Raw genomic sequence first — 17,631 nt, 5'->3', positions numbered from 1 at the left:
TCACCAATACGCACATCATTTTCCCCACACACACGAACAGACATGACTGCAAAGCAACACAAACCTTTATATGAAACTCCAGGTTCTCATCCATGGCAAATATATGTTCAAAAATGTCCTGGGCAATCCGGGGAATGATTCCCATAGCCTGGGGATCATGAAGCTTCCCCTGCAGGAGGCAAAATGACTCTATGAATGTGAGTGTGTGTGTGAGCAATTGGATAAGAGATAAGTCTGGGAGGAATTAGGCAGAGAGAATAGTAAAAGAAAGAGAACATAGAGGATTTTTTTAACTTGAAAAGGGCCAGGGCTGTTTCCCAGGGAGAGTTGTAAAAGAAGACGGTTCCCACACAAGGCTGGAATTGAGAGATAAAGAATGATGGCTGTGATGGAGGTGGATACACTGATATGATGGCAGGCAGAGGAGGAGATGACAAAAATCAAGGAGGAAAAAAAAGGAAGCTTATGTGCCTGTATGTGCCACCAGAGAAAGGTTCTCTTTTGAATTGTTTAGGAATACTGCACCTCCATGGTGTGTGTTTTTCCCGAAGAGGTCTGCCCATAGGCAAATATCGTCCCATTGTATCCACCGAGTACATCTGAAATCAGAAAAAAAGGAGGAAAACATGTCAGAGGGGGAGAAAAAGCTAGAAACATAGGTGAAAATCAAAAAATGGCACCTAATTTCAGTCCAATCGACAAACAAAAACCACAGCAGTATCCAGAGAAAAACCAGTCTCTTTGAACTTTGCTCCTCATATAAACCGTGAAGCATGTGGTATTTAAACTTGAGTGGATCCTGAACGACCTTTGTGGCTGCACACAATAAACAACAACTACCTGAAGCTTTTAGTATCACCAGGAGGGACTCGATGAGGTTGCAAGCAGTTATAGAAACATTATTCTCTCCATTCATATTGAGCCATGGCAAGAAAAAAAAAGAAAAAGGAAAAACACAACAATGTATCACAAGCTGAAGCGATAAAAAACTCACCTTGTTGAATGTCATATTGATGACACAGGCCAATAAACCAGAGCAGTTAAAGCCAAAATTAAAAAAAAAGCTAAAAAGAAACATATCATGAATGGCTGGCTGCCACAGGTGAGCTGACCACAAACAAATCAGAAAAACTTTGAGACGGAACCGTGCAGAACCCCGTTCCCCTCCTTCTCTCCTGTCTCTGCAGTACTTTCAAGACACAGCAGCATGTCTTCCTTCACTTCAACACTGGTCAGAGTGACACCATAGCAAAACAAAAGAATAAGGAGCTCAGCTGTTTCAGCAGGATATAAAGACAGCAGGAGATTTGAGTGCAAAAACACGAAATAACACTGCTGAGGATAACAGATAGGAGAAGAGAAAGCACAGGAAGGAGAGGCGATTCTCACATGCAGATGCATCTCAATAAAATAACTCCATTATCATTTCATGTGTGGGGTTATTCCTGGTGCTTGTGCATCTTTTTCTGCAACATTTTTCCTTCCAAGTAACTTTCCATTTATATGCATGAAGATTGCATTTTGTGAACAGTCAACCTCTTTTTAGGGCTTACCCACTGCCTGTTCATTGTTTGCACAACATTGTTCGAGTACATGTTGGTGGTCTCTACATAGATCTTTTTATTTGCACTTTTTGCATTTTAGGATTTTTTTTCTTAAAGAAAATTCTTTGTTTTATCTTTTCTTGCCAATACAAATGGGGAAAAAGCAATTCTTTGTACTTTAGAGCCCAATAAAGAATGAATGTATTAAGATGCTAGAAAAAACTAGTCTGTGAACCACTTTTTTCTAAGCTTTTTTGCTCTCCATTTTCCATTTTACCTGTGTCAAATTTGACCCCTTCATCTTGTTAAATGCTTACCTTGAATTTTCGCAGCCATGCACTGCAGCCCACATTGCCCCTTTTATTCCATCTCTCATCAGCCTACATTGTAATCTCTCACTCTGTAAGTAATCTTGTGCAATAAATCAGTCTTTTCTCATGCTCCATCCAGTTCACTGTAGTTTTGTGCTTTGAAGGGAAAGAATACATTAAATCCTAACTAGGAAAAAAAGCATATGGAGAATGATGTGAAGTGAAAAAAATGAGATGAGCTTTGGGGGAATTGGTTTCATTTGATATAGAGCCTCTGGCATATACACAATGTGAAAAATGATTATGCGAGTTCTAGTTTTAGGGATTAATTTTATTGTTGAAAAAATAATGCTTACACTGAACACAAAATGTTACTAAATATTAACCCTGTATGGTAAATCATACAATGGTTCTGTTTTTCTCAAAGAACAATTGCATCCTGGGCCTAACATTATAACACATTATCTACATGAAAATGTTATTGTTTAGTCTCACTTTTCAAAGTAACACAAAATTACATATTTTTAGTTTCTCCAAAATGTTTTTATTCCAGAGGAGCAACCTCAACTTTCCTGAAGATAATGTTTTTACTCTGCAAGTCTTTGTGTATGATATAAAGTTTTCCACAGAATTAAAACATGAAGCATGAACAGATTGCTTATGCTTCTTCACAGCACAGTAAGAAAGCCTTACAGTCCATACAACAAATATGAATGTGGCCCATTTCTTCCACCATCCTATGCTACCACCATAGGTATCACAGCTGCACATTTGTTTCTGACAGGTTGCTATAATTCCCTATAAATATGACCATTCTCATTTATTAATGAGAATGATGAAGTTCTATCAATGTTCCCATGACCTATAGGATGACTTTCTAGACAAGCAGATGGAATCCTTAAATTACAGCCCAAAATCTGTGTGTTTTTCACAAATCACAAGGCCCAAAGCCTAAAATCATAAACACCTGGTGAGCCTCCTTTAGTTATTATCCCTCCTTCCTTCCTCTTTACTGCTAAATGCTATCAAAAGGAAATCAACATCTGACATGTTCATTTTGCCTTTAGAATGCAGCATGAGAATGTCACAATTTCCCCCCAGAATATAAGAAAGAAAGAAAAAACATAGCTGAGCTTATTTACAGTCTGGTTTGCTGACTATGCCTATAGTCCCACTCAGTAGAGAAGCAGACAGAACAATATCTATGTGGCAAAGGAGTGAATCAGCTCAGTAGATTTTGGTGTACACAGTATGAATTGTTAGTGTGAGCTGCTACTTAGGTTGCTTCCACCCCAGCATGAGCATGATGAGGTTGTATCCTTGGAATTAGGCAAGTTCATTTGCACTTGGGCCATGTCATAGATAACTACTTCTCACCCAGGACTCCAATATCCTGCCATCTCAGCTGTGACCCACCACAACCTCTGAAAGGATGTTTTATCCTTTCTGAAAACAGTCAGCAGGTCTTATGAATTATTAATAGGAAATTAATTCTATTCTTCATACGGAGCAGAAGATTATGCCTAGACTCTGCAAAAGCTATAATGTTTAGCATTATTTTTTACATTGTAATGTATTCTGAATGGGGCCTTAATGATTTCATCCTCCAGTAATGCCTGCTTCAATTCTAATGGCAGAAGCAACCAAAAAGTTGCTTCTGCAGGAACCAGGGCTGTATAACATTGCCATAGAAATCTACTCCAGAAAAATCTATCAGGAGTTATTGTAGAAAGGTGCAATTACTGGTAAAGTATTTCCAGCAATTGAGCGTTAACACTCAAAATCAGTAATAAAATTAGCAAACTTTGTTGGAAAAATCATCTTTTTGGACATGTTTCTGGCTTCCTTTTTATGAAGAAAATGCTGCCTTTAACAATTTCTGATCTCTTCAAATTTACTCTCCGTGACGCCTCATGTTGTCTGATAATTAGTTGACAAAGAGCTTGATAGTGTGTGTTAATCACTTGTTAGGGCACACCCACCTTCATTAAAAAAATGTCATCCCACCTGAAAACAATTAAGCCCAAGGCCTGTTCAAGGTTAAACAATGTTGCTCAGGAAGATGATATAGGAAACTATATTAGGATTAGGATATATTAGGATTCTTTTAAAATAGAACTGACCGTATCTTTAGTATTAAGATATAGCATGCATCATTTTAATCTGCTTACCTTTATAATTCTCTACACCCGTGCATCCAGGCTGTGCGACTAAAAAGTGAAAATAGGTTTCCTGCTGCCTGCAACAAGATGCTGCTGCTGCTTGCATCAGCAATAGAGGTGCAGGCTGGCAAAGCTAACACAGAGACCAAGAATGTGCGGGAGATGCTATTTTAAGGTCTGCTGTCTTGTTCTTTTGGTACTTGTATCCTTTTTGAACCTTAAAGAGTAAATGCACAACATTTAGGTGACTCACCTCTGACAATCTGTTTGGCGCAGGCGTTGTAGACTTGTTCCTGTGTGATGTTAGTGGGGAAGACCTGGTCATACACGTAGGACTTCCCCTGTGGAGCGCAAAATAAACATTGTCAGCTATGACAGAGACAGTTTGATGAGAGTCTCCAGTGAGTTTCAATAAAAGAAACATCCTAGGAGGTTTGTAAACAGACATTTATTAGAAATACCATATGTTTTTCAAATGACTTTTACTGAAAACGATAGTGTGTTGTGAACAAATGTGTCAGAAGAGAAACCATCACTTTTACTCAGGGTGAGCTTGTTTTATGGAGGCTGTTTCAATGTATTGTGCAAGGTCTGAGTAAAGTGTCTCATTCTACAAGACACAGCATGAATGTCCACCTATATTTTATGCAGTGTGTTTTTTGATTTGAGTGCTGCTGGGTGAAACGTTAAGTAAAGACTGTTCGACCTCAAGACAGTCAGACTGACAGAGAATCACTCTGAGGTAAAGCCATTAGAGGCAGCGTTGAAGAGCTTCAAGAGTGAACTGATGCATTGGAAAGAAGAAATGGGTTGGAGGAGGAGAGCAGAGGAGTGTAAATGCAGAGAGGGCAGATGAAAACAGATGACCTGAAACCAGACTCCGCATGCAAGAAAGACAGCATGAGGTAAAAGAGACAAAGAAAAAAAGAGTTGCTTTTTGAATTATTTAGACTCACAACCAGAAATCCAGTATATTTGTTAGAGAGGAACTAAAAAAATGATGTGAGCACCAGTTTATTTCTCATTTAATAGCTACAGCTAGAAAACACATTCAAACCCCTTGATCTTTACAGCTTTACAGGCACTACCACTTCAGATTTGTGTTTGGAAATGGATATGACAGACCAACACGAAGTAGTAGAAAGTCAAAAATAAAGGGTAACACTTTATTTGATGGGTTGTGAATAAGACTGTCATGACACCGTCATAAACATGACATAACACCTGTCATGAACATGACATAACACCTGTCATGAACATGAGTAAGTCTTCATGAATATTTATGATTGTTGTCATAAAGTGTCATTCGGTAAATCATGACACTTTTAATAGAAAGTTGACATTTTTATAACAAATTTATGTCAGATCATGATTTCTTCGTTAATGTCAAGTTGTCATAACGAAGACATTTTGAATATTGAATAATTGATTAATGTTAAGAATTGGGACAGATATGCACTCTATCAAGATTATTGCTGGTAATATTAAGGTTGTTTTGCTGTCTCCCTTAAGAAAACAAATCTATAAAAACAATTCCCAGCATTGTCAGCCATTAAACAGTAAGACTCGTATATCACCATCATCCAAAGCACATCTAGCAACCTGATGGATAAAATCATGTAGAAGTACAAGTTTTTACTGAAAAAGAAGTAAAAGTAAAGAAAGATTTCCAAAAACGTTGGGAATTAACAGGACATTTCTGAAGGTATGCCACTATCTTTGTCCATAATTCTTCAAAGGGGCAGCAGCACCATCCGTGTGCATTGTCAACCTTTGAGTAAGGCAGAGAGGAAGAGTAAAAGGTCAAAGCTGATGCACCCAGCTGCAGAGTGAAAAAAACAAAATAACAATCCACTTTGTGTGAGGGACAGGCACCACTCCAAGTAATAATGTTTTTATTTGAAAGCACACAGTAATACGGCTCTACACTGACTCTGCTTAGTCAGTATGACGGAGAAAAAAACACCAGCAGATCAACAATTCTCCTGTCTGAAGTGTGACCACAGTGTGGAAGTGGAAAGCATAAATAAAGCAGCTTCTTTTTCAACAGAAACTTTTCATCCTGTTAAGCTTTTCATGGTTTTCTGTTGCAGTGGGTTTATATGCCAAGACACTTAAATCACTTACTGCAGGATAAATCTATTTCATGAATAGATTTATTATGAAATAGATACATTTCATGCAATGTCACCATTTTGCATTTTTCTGACTCTAGACTTGCAGTATTGAGGGCCAAACATGCTACAATTTAAAAAATCATAAATTTGTGAAATAATACATAATATCGCTAATAAAAGTACCCAATAAAATTCTTGAACGCAGATGTTACTAATCAAAATTTTAATTTAAATAAAAAACTGTCACCGTGGTTTGTCAAATACTTATATTTGATTAGTTAACATGAATATGAACTCACTTTCTAGCCCTCACTTAGCTGGAGCTCATGGGAGAGTCAGAGACATGAAATAATATACAAAATGAGAATGCAAATTTTTATATAGAAGCTTATTTAATGACTTACAGATGGGCTCTATGGCACCTTTGCCCCTTGATTTTGTAAAAGTAGAAGAAGTCGAAGAAGTGTGAATAATTAAAGCTTATAAATATCTGCAAAGAGAATCCAGATGTTTATCTCTCATCATCCTGGACTTTTTTCCAACCAATTTTGGTGCATAAAAAATGTCTTAATGTTTAAAGATGAACTCCTATCATACAGTCCTGGTTTGCTACATAAAATAATCTGTTTCCAGAAGAGCACAGAGAAATTTTGAGAAAACCTTAGCTTTATGTTTCAGCATTTTCTACAGCAACACCTAATGAGCTGAGCTGTTTAGCCGATGCTGTAATCACAGCTGCAGGTATAAACAAGACTCCCATCAGAGGTGATTAGGATGTCTCTGTTCCCCAAGAGCCAATTGTACAACACACATGCAAACCAGGCTAAATGACAGAGGGAGAGGGATGAGGAGTGAGTCTGAGGAAGCACTATGCGGTCTTCATTGGGTGGAATAAAATAAATCAGTTATATAATCTGGATGGAAAAACAGCCCCTTGACAATCATTTTCAGTGCCTGATCCACTGTTAATCTGCCCTGCACAAATATGATAATAGCATACAAGTATTAGACATCTGTAAGCTCTTCATCTGCCTGTGTGCATCTCTGCTGGCCCTGTCGGTGGAGTAAGGTATAAACACAGTGGCCTGTTTGTCTGTTTGTACAATTTAACACCTGTCTATTCAATTATGTGGCCGGGCACTGATGGAAAAAATTGCAGCAGGAAGCCAAGGGTACTCGAACCGGAGCATGCGTATCTGTGTACTCATGCAAGAAGGCAAATAATATATCAAATTATGCTGGTTTACGCATTGTTCATGGCCCTCAGCATTGTGTGCCATGTCAAACACCCACGTGGCCCGTCCAGCCAGCAATCTGCCCATTCTACCAGAAAACAAAGGGACAGCAGGAGACTGACTGAGGCAAAAAACAAACTGCAGCGTTTTACAGAGACTGGGAAAGTAATTGGCGGTAGCGAAAGAACAATTGTTTAGGCAGATAGCAGAGCTTAACAGAAGCAACTCAAGAGAGCAAACCACAGAAGAGCACATAAATTATAATAATCAGGACATATAATCATTACAGGTGGCAGCGCTGAAGTGAAAGAGAGAGAGAGAAATGCAATGCAAGATCCAAAATGACAATGTAAAGGACAGACGAAATGAGAGAATCAATCCTCTAAGGAAGCAAAGGAAGCCATCAAAAATCAAGATGAGAGAAAATGGGATGAAATGCTGCAGCGGCAACTCCTGAATTTAGATCAGGTCTATGTCCAGCAGTCCATTCACAAAGAATTACATTCTGGCATTTTACAGATCTAAATCATTTCAACTAAAAAGAGCAAAATATGATGAGAATGTAAAATATTTCTGGTGGTCTTTTACAGTCAATAAATAGATATTTATCAAAGAATGGATTTACTGTTGAGGAAATATTTATGTCTAATTTATTCGTCATTAGACATGTGCGATTAGTGCATCTCACGCACCTATAATCCACTTTAACCCTTTGTCCCAAATTTACATGAACTTACTCAAAATCTGCTTAAATTCACATAATAATCACCATCAATGTATTAAACTTAATACATTTCCCCTTAGAGTGAGAGGTAATCAAGTTGTAGAAAAGGTGAAATCTTCTCTTTATATAATTGTTGAATTTTTACAATGACCTTTAACTCTATTCTGAGATGTTTCATCTCTGCAGAATTTGAAATAGACTTTCTAGGTTAAAGAAGGTTGATTCTGACATATTACTAGTTTATTTTTTGCTGCGCTCCAACTTTCGGCAGGGGGTTCATTTCCAATAGATATAGAGTGTAATAAAAATGATATAATTATACTGATAGACTTTTGGATTAATGGCTTTGATTAAGGGATTGGCTTAAGGGTTTTAATTTAGCTTTTAGAGACATTGCTGATTTGCATCACTAAATTCTCAGGTTTCTTTTTATCAAAGCTCAAACTGTTTCTTACCTTGCCAGCTATCTTAGGGTATTTAAAATAATTGTATATGTCAGTTTAAACAGAATAAAACACAAAAAACAAATTTTCAGGCTATTTTGCTTTGAAGCATTGTCAGGGTTTTTATTTTGGACAAAGGAGTCTTAACAGAAGAAAGAAAGCCTAATTTTATAATTCACATTGCCATTAGGAACTCTTAATATGATTTTCTACTAAGCTTTAATCTCATGCCCTAAAGCAGAATTTAAGGAATTTAACATTCAACACCGCTCATTTGCATACATGGGCTTTTTTGTATGAGTGATGATAATCTTCAATACATCTGTAAAAGACTTCAGAAAATTGTGTGATGCGCAACGGTCAAACTGAAAGGTTGTTATTAATGACATTATTGCCCATCAAAGCCATTTCCGAACTGTTTGAAGTTCATCATCTGCGGTAAAAATTTATTTTCACAGGCTGAAAGCGTTTAAGACAGCTGCAAATTTTCCCATAAGTGAACTTTCCAGCAAATTCACCCCAAGGTCAGACTGTGAAAATTTCATACAAAGTGCAAAAGTACCACGAGCTCAATTTCATCCTACAGGTCTGAGCTATTAATTAGTCAAATTCTGGACCAAAAAGACTTAAAAAATATGGTTAGTTGGAAGGAGTTTCCAGGAGAAAGTTTACTGCTCTAAAATGGTTTGAGTGAAAAACATGAGTGCTGAAAAGATGTCTTTAGAGATCTGGAGAGAGCAAAGTAGAGATGTTTAGTCAGCAAACAGTTTAATATTTTAGAGAAAACACATACGGCACGTCAGCACAAACATCTCTTACAAACTGTTAAGGTCTGATGATGGAGAGATGATGATTTTGTGCTTTTTAAGTGAAATGTAAAGCTTGGGTAATCAAGAGAACAAGAATCTAAAACACAGCACCAGATCTAGAGTATAATGGCCAAAATCTGAATTGGAAAGGATGAAAACAATGTTTGAAAGATCGACTGAGCTTTTTCAAATAGCTATGTTAATGGGGTGCCCAAAGTCGGTCCTCGAGGGCCGGCATCCCGCATGTTTTAGTTCTCTCCCTAATTTAATGCACCTGGATCAAATGATGGCTCGTTAGAAGGACTAAGAAGCATACTGACATGCTGAAGAGGTTGTTGCTACCACCAGGGAGAGGACTAAAACATGCAGGATGCCGGCCCTTGAGGACCGACTTTGGGCACCCCTGAAGGGACATGTGTGGACGTTTTAATTACAGCACTAAAATTGCCAGTGGGCTTATTCATATAAAAGAAAATTGCACTTCATGTGATATATTCTTGCTGTTGCTAAAAAAATTAAATAAAGACAAAAAAGGAGCTTAATTTGATCTGAAGGTCATGAAGACCAACAAAAAAAGGGGAAACTTATCATTTCTGTCCAGCATAGATGTCTGCTCTTCATTTCCACTCTTACGCTGTGGAACAGGGATATGCAAGAATGATTCTTCATTTTTTTTAAAACGCAATTTTTCTCTTGAAAAATCTAAACTTCATACTGGCATATGTGACCAGTCACAATTGGTAAAAAGGACATTTTAGAAAGTAGCAATTAAAGAAGCATCTATTTGCCTAAAAGCAAGTTATTCATTTAGCTGTTTATGAAAGAGTAAATGCACAAAACAAGCTTTTTTTAACTGCTTTAATTGCAGGTCAGACATAATATGCACTCACAACATTTGCTCTAAAAGCGACAAATATGGCAAGATATGCCGCAGACATTTCATGCAAATAATCATATCCATAAGAGAGGGGTTAAAATGCAAAAGACAGAAGAACCATTTTCAAACACTAAAAACATCCAGCTCACATGTTTGAGAAGTACTGAAACCAGGTGTTTACATAAATGGTATAAAAATAGCACATACCTATTTCCTCTAAATGTCTGACATTAAATCTAACTAAACTATTGCTCTCCTTGGTCAGATAGGACTGCCAAAATTATTTCCATTTCCAAAAATGTCATCACAATAAGAGATTTTTTATTACTCTGTTCAAATTCAGATAATTACACACACTAAGACTGCTATGCCACATAACAGTTTTGGAAATACTAGATGATGATGTCATAGCTTTATAGCCTACCTGTGGACATATTTTACAGTAAAACCTCAACCACACTCCTTTGTTTACTGTAATGGAAAAATAAAAACAAAATTAGTCAATAAATCAAAACCTACATTAATCTGGTTCAATCCTTATGTACAATTTCCAAATGGCTGATGGTGCCACATTGATGTTTAAATATTTAAATTCACATTTAAAGTTATCCAGCCATCATACTATTCAGAATGTAGACAGGATGAGCATCTCAGAGGTGAATTTGTTCAGTGAAACACGCAAAAGCAAAAACCCTTTGAAGATGCTGACTGAAGCAGGTAAAAAGTGTCACCTTCCACAGTGAAACAAGTTTTGTACTGACATGTACTGAAAACCACCAAGCAAGAAAAAATCCATTACTCTAAAAGCAACATTGACTGAATAGTTTGCAAATGCTATTAAAACAAGGACTTCATTGGGTGTGTCCATGACAACCATTGTTAAATTTAGGGTCAAATGGTGGAAAGTCTGCAAGCCTGAGATTAATTACAGCAAAATATAGGGGAGGCAGAGTCATGTGTGTTTTGCTGCAGGAGGAACTCACGCTATTTACGAAATACATTCTATTACAAAGAAAAACATAATGTGGTTATAGTGAAGCAGCATCTCAAGACCTCAACAAGGAAGTTAAGGTTTTTGCTGAAATGGGTTTTCAAAATGAACAATGGCTCTACGCATACTGCCAAATTTGTGGATATAGCTAAAAGTTGTGTGGTAGCAGGGCGACACACACACCTGTCAGTCACAGCAGTTCTGTCCATGAGAAAAAAGTTTGTGTATCTTTGTACACTGTGTGTATAAGTACTTAGTTTCAACTGTAAAGTGCAAAAATGTTAGACATTTAAGGTCAAGGTTGGACTGTGGTCCTCGTTGAAATAAATTTACTGTAGGAAAAGACTTTGCTGTGTTAACGTCACCTGCTTCGTTTCACCGCATCTTCCATCCACCTTGACCTCTTCCACCAGAGGGTTTCCAGCTCTGCAATTACCTCCTGCTGCATCCACCTCTGCTTCCGCCAGAGATCCCACATCATTCAAGAGGCCATGTGAGGGCATTTGGCAACAAGGTGTTTAATGTCTGACCACCATTTGGAAAAGTTGCTCCATTTTCCACAGAGGACACTTTCAAAGGTACGGCGACTCTTGCATGCGGTAAATATTCAGTGACTGTGAATTAGTTAACAATACAGACACACATCTGCCCATATATCTTCCATTCAGGAAGGTTTAATCTGTGGTCGGATCCTTCATCACCTCAGGTTCCACTCCCACCACACAGATAAATATCCTAAGCAAAGACCTGGATAAGATGGAAAGAAGATTGAGCATGTGTCCCTCCTTCTCTAATACATTTTTCCACCGTTATTGGTTTGCAGGGGAGGAAAAAAAAGCTCCTGTTTTACTTTATCAATCTCGGTGTGTAGGATGCTGTATGTGTGTATCTTAATCAGTCTATTTATCAGCCTTCATCACATTCTCATCAACTCTTCTCTCTTTTTGTTCACATAGAATACACATAGTAGCTGGACTGACGGGAAGAGAGGACTTAAGGCAGCTAGCGTCTGCCTCATCCGTCAAGCTAATCAGGCTCAGAGTCCCTGATAACAGCATCATTAGTACTTCTTGCAACAGCAGAAAACCACACACAACTGCAAAAGGCCCCAGTCACACATTATTACCAAACATTATTGAATTTCCTGTACACTTTACTGACAAGTCTAAGCACAGATGACTGCTACTATATGCCTCAAGGGCAAAGCAGTCCAGTGCTGCAGATTTAAGGTGGTTATGTCTGAATGCAAACAACCAGAACAGGAAAGTTTGCTGCAAAGTGTATTTTTTTCTGCGCTTAACGGTGCAACTCAGATCATTTTGTCCTCCTGTATTCATTTAATCAGTAGCCTTGAGAACACAGTTTTACCTGTCAGGAATACTCAGACCAAAAACATCCAGGCAGCAAACTGGAAGAATTTAGTTAACAGTGAGGGAATGATGAGATAGAGGAGCACAGAACAGAAGCTCCTTTATCTCTCTTCTCCTTTCTCCACCATCAACTTGTCACCGACCTGAAAATCAATTTCAGCCCCTCTTGAAGATAGTTTTAATTACCGAAGAGTATTTAGAGCGGGAGGAGGAGGAAAGGCTGATTGGAGAAGAGGGTGTTAGGGTGAATTCATTGTGGAAAACATTACTTTGATCCTTGAAAGAAAAAGTACACATTAATGCCACACCATAAAGCAAGTTCTCAATCATTCACAGCCTTCTTATAGATCAACAATGGACTTCAGCACTTATTGTATTATAAGTGCTGAATGCATTGACCTTTCAACTCAAATCTGATGTGGGAGGGATCACGTCACAGGAGGAGCCAAGAAACTGAGAAATGATAGAGCAAAGAAGATACAATATGTGTTCACAGCAAGGCAGTCTCACATTGGGCATGGCAGGAAGTTGTGGTGAGAAAATAGCTAATAAGGATGCAAACTGTGGCAGATGAGCAAAGAAGAGAGCCAGAAAAAATACCAGAAATTAAAGAAAAATGCGGTGCAGACAAAATGGAGAAAAGTTAAACAAAGCAATACAAATGTTGAGAGCAATTTCAACAAATGTTTATTAATTTCAGGAAATATTTAATAATGGTTGTCAAAAACCTTCCCATTGTCCAGTCTAAGTGTTTGGGAAGAGAGCAATGCTAAATATCAACTTAAAGACTGTTGATATGAGTCATAAACTGATAACCTGTCCAGAGCCCACACAGCTTCTCACAATGTGTCAGCTATTGTAATTGGCAGAGAAATGTATAAAAAGATTTATATTCATTGTGTGCTTACATCTCTGTGGGAGAGATAATGGGTGTTTTCTTCAAAATCTCTTCATCTTTAATTCATTCTGAACATCCAAGACAGTGGATAAGAATGCACTATAATATGTTTTAATACGCAGCACCATAGAAGCTAAAATCTACAGTTCTCTCTTTTTCTGTGCCTAAGTGTACAGCCAATCAATGCCAAACAAAATAAATAGTGCCCCTCGATTGGCTGCATAGCAAATGCCAACCAATAGCGTGTCGAGTAGCATATCTTGAAGGTTTTTCAGCTTTCCAAGCTGAATTTTTTTCAAATATCTTAGATAAGTTCTATGAAAAACTTTGAGCATAGGTTTCCCATGAATAAACTGAATTTACATTCCACAGAAAACCCTGCTAATAGGTGAATGAATAGTGAACTGCAAAAAGGTAAAGGTTTCACAGTACTGTAATAAGAGAATAATGAACAAGAACAAAGCAGAGTTATGAGTTTCCTTCAGTTTACTTGGACAAGAGTTTAGGTTTTCCTTTGAAATAGCTCTAGATCTAATCTAACATTTTTTGGATAACATGAGTTCAATGCAAAGTAAAGGTGGAGACTAAAAACCATATCTGCAGCAGATGAACAAATTCTAGAGGGAAAATTCTTTTAGATGATGTTCAAGCTATTAAATAAATAAAAATCCATGGAGGAGAAGCCTTTTTATTCTCCTCATCCATCTACTGTATATCAAATTTTCAGCTGACAACTCTTTGAGACTCCCCTTGTTCGTGCACAAAAATACTATTTTATGGCTGTCAGACTGACACATTGCAATATCAAGCCAGAAAGCAAAACACAGATAAAATGACTGCAGGCTTTGGCTGAAAAGCGAACACGAGGTGGTGCAAAGCTTGAACTTGAACAGAAAGGAGAAAAGCAAACAGTGAAGAAATGCAAGGAGCAGCAAACAAAATACCTGAACTGAACGATCCCACCAGCATCAGATGAAACAAAAAGCATTTCAGTTCATAAAGTGATCAAAACGAAACTAAGAGGAAAGTCTCATCTTTTGTTTGTTATTTGGCACAATATGTGTTCAAACTGGTGGTTTGACCTTAAACCACCAGTAAAACATGATGGTTTCTCAGTGATGCTCTCGGACCAGTATCAGAAGGTTCATCAGGAGTTTCAGCCTCTAGAGTTGGATATTACTGGATCTACAAATTAACATGTTTGGGACTATGATTTCAAGAGGGAGTCCTGGAAGATACAAGAGTGGCCATCATGTGCCTGATTTGAACTGAAAAACATGGTGTCACCATGCAAAGCCTAAAAGAAAGTATTTAACTAAAGGCTTTTGAGCATAAGGAGAGGGCTCAGGTACTCTGGTATCTTGCAGTACGTACTGTTTTCACCAGGTCAAAACAACCAAACGGTGCTCTACTAAGTACTTAGGATGTTAGTGATGAAGGGGTTGATCATTTTGAGATTGCAGTACTCACAGACTGAGATAGTTTTTTGGGTTTTTTTCAATTTTTTTCTCCGAAGAGTTTTTGCGGCGCTAGTGGCTCGTATTTTTTCGACAGTAGGCAGACAGGAAGGAAGGTGAGGAGAGGGGGGAAGACATGCGGCAAAGGTCGTCGGGACCGGGAGTCGAACCCCCGACGTTCGCGTCGAGGACTAAGGCCTCCAAATGTGGGGCGTGCTCACCCCCTGCGCCACCACAGCACGCCCCGCAGACTGAGATAGTTATATAAACTGATCTTATTTCATCTGCTGCCAATTTGCATATTTTTCAAATAAACATAGTTTATAATGTGGCTGCAATGATTTTCAGTGCAAATGTAGTTGTAGTAAAAATCCCAAATATGCCAGCCTTTTCTCTTCATTATGTCTAAAAACAAACAAACCAGACAGAATGGAGAAGACCAAGCTCAGATAGCAGAGCACAAAGAAGATTCAATCTGTAGAGATACTGAGATTGTGCAGAGAAGAATGATTGAAGGAGAGACAGATGATAAAGCAAGAGGAACAAAGGAACAACTTGTTAGAGACGACAGTGACACCTAATCATGTAAGTGGCTGTTCCAATGCTCACCTTCATTGTCACATTCGATCTGACGCCTAGCCTACACATGCTTCACCATTATTTATAGAGCCTCAGACATCCAGAATCAGGAATAAAAGTTGAAGCATAAATGAAATATCTAGCATGAACAGGGGATCTGTGACCTCCGTCTGATACAAAAAGCTTCGATCACAACCTGAGACAGTCTGAGAAACCAGCTAATAGCTGTCTTTCCCCCGAAGGGACTATGTGATGTCAAAGTAAAATATCCAAGGTCCTCCACCTTGGAGTCACTGTTTCCATATCCGACATGGGCTACAGCCTATTGCTCAACCTAGGAGTAAGTAAATGCACTGAAAATTAATCACAACAGGATATGTAATTCCTCCTGACAACAGCTCTGTCTTTTTCCTGTAGTACTTCAGCATACCTAGGGTAAAATCCTAACACATTTTGCATTTAACAATGAAGGAACTTTGTTTTTTAAGCAGCATGCTGACCAGAGATTGTGCATAACTATTATTATAACTCAGACGGTCTGAAGTAATTTAATCAGCACTTAGTACGACTTATGAAACAGGCAGGACGTAATTTATTACACACCTTTCTTGTTGAAAGAGGGAAAAACTGCACCAATTATAGGAGAAAATATAGAGCTGAAAATTTGCAATAATACTCCATTTCTCTTGGAGTGTGGTTTGATGTGCGGAAGTGCAGTCAATCCAATAACCCATGAGGCAAATGCATAGACTGAATTTAACCCTTAACAGGGCAATCAAAGATATCCTAGAAACTAGAAATTTAACCCCCAGGTTGGTGCCAATGTCCCGACTATTTCCTGCAACTCAAAACCTTCCCATTACTGAAGACGTCTCCCTCAAAGATCAGATTCATTTCCAGAGGCCACATGCATCCAATTTCCACTCCTAGATAACTAAATTATCAAGGAAAATAGGGAGAAGAACTTGTTCTGTGAGTAAGCTTTGTATAAAAATTTTACCTGAAACATCCAATATAAGATTGCAAAGACTGTTTTTGTTTTTATATATATTTTTACTTCAAAATCCTTATTGATAATTGATCTACTAATTATTGGTAGCAAACACACAGTAGTGCATCATAGGTGCATTGGATGTTATGGCCATAATCACTAGATACCCTCATCCAGATGGAAGGTATCATAACGAGGTTTACGTAGAACACTGAGTTTACATACACAGTAAGTCCTAAACTTACATGTAGGCCAGTCAGGGATAGTCATACTTAAGGTTAATGTTCTGAGTTAAGATAAAAACATCATAAGAAATATGCTATAAATGGGGCTGCACATTGAGAGAGAAAAACAAGGGCCATGCCATAACATTGGTCAATGTGCTAATGATATGACGTGATAAATGTACAAAGGTTTGGAATCATTACAAGCATAATCAGAAATTCAGTAGCCTAGGCAGTTACTTTGAAAAAAAAAATCACAAATTTATTTTTCTGTTATTTTTAATCTTGGAACATATGTGTTTTCAAATAAAGCCCTGTCAAAGACAAACATACATCACCTCTGGGACAGACAATAAAGTCTATCAATCTACAACCCCAATTGAATTCATGGTTGTACTATAGTTAGCTAATTGTGTCATAATGTTTAACCTTAGTTATATGATTTTATAACAGTTGCAATGACCATTAAAAAAAGCTCAACTTATTAAAAGTGATTATATTGTTTTATTTTTTCAATACCAATGATTCATGAACCAAATACTCTTCTAACATGATTCTAAAAACATTGTGTCATTGAAATAGTGCACAATAATGTAGTAACATTGTAGAAGCACTATATTAACACAGATATATTGTTATAACATGTAGTAAAAATGTAAGAAACATATACCATTATAATTGCCATGTACTGGTTTAAGAGTTTGCAAGGACTGCTCTAAGCTGCTTTTTATATTGACAGCATGTTATATTTTATTTTTATTTTGTCTACAATTGCTACTCAGTGGTGGTTGTTGTGTGTCTTGTCTCTATGCTGCTGTAACTGCAAAATAATTTCCCTGCTGGGATGAATAAAGTAATTCTATTCTATTCTATTAAACTAATCACTATATATGATAATT

General features: G+C 37.6%; 1 protein-coding gene across 3 annotated transcripts in view; it reads right to left on the bottom strand.

The window, feature by feature from the left end:
• The window catches only part of kif5a (kinesin family member 5A), an 84,091-nt gene that overhangs the window by 51,602 nt on the left and 14,858 nt on the right, over nucleotides 1-17,631 (bottom strand). For all 3 annotated transcript variants that reach the window (XM_023325220.1, XM_023325221.1, XM_005797043.3), the window contains exons 2-4: nucleotides 4,271-4,358; nucleotides 526-599; nucleotides 65-169 (exon numbers count right to left, since the gene is read on the bottom strand). In XM_023325220.1, the coding sequence (XP_023180988.1) occupies nucleotides 65-169; nucleotides 526-599; nucleotides 4,271-4,358 (267 nt within the window). The remainder of the gene's footprint in view (nucleotides 1-64; nucleotides 170-525; nucleotides 600-4,270; nucleotides 4,359-17,631) is intronic.

Source organism: Xiphophorus maculatus, chromosome 20 (assembly GCF_002775205.1).
Source record: "Xiphophorus maculatus strain JP 163 A chromosome 20, X_maculatus-5.0-male, whole genome shotgun sequence".
Lineage (NCBI taxonomy): Eukaryota > Metazoa > Chordata > Actinopteri > Cyprinodontiformes > Poeciliidae > Xiphophorus > Xiphophorus maculatus.
The sequence above is the reverse complement of the archived record's forward strand: the minus strand, read 5'-3'. Positions and strand labels throughout refer to the sequence as shown.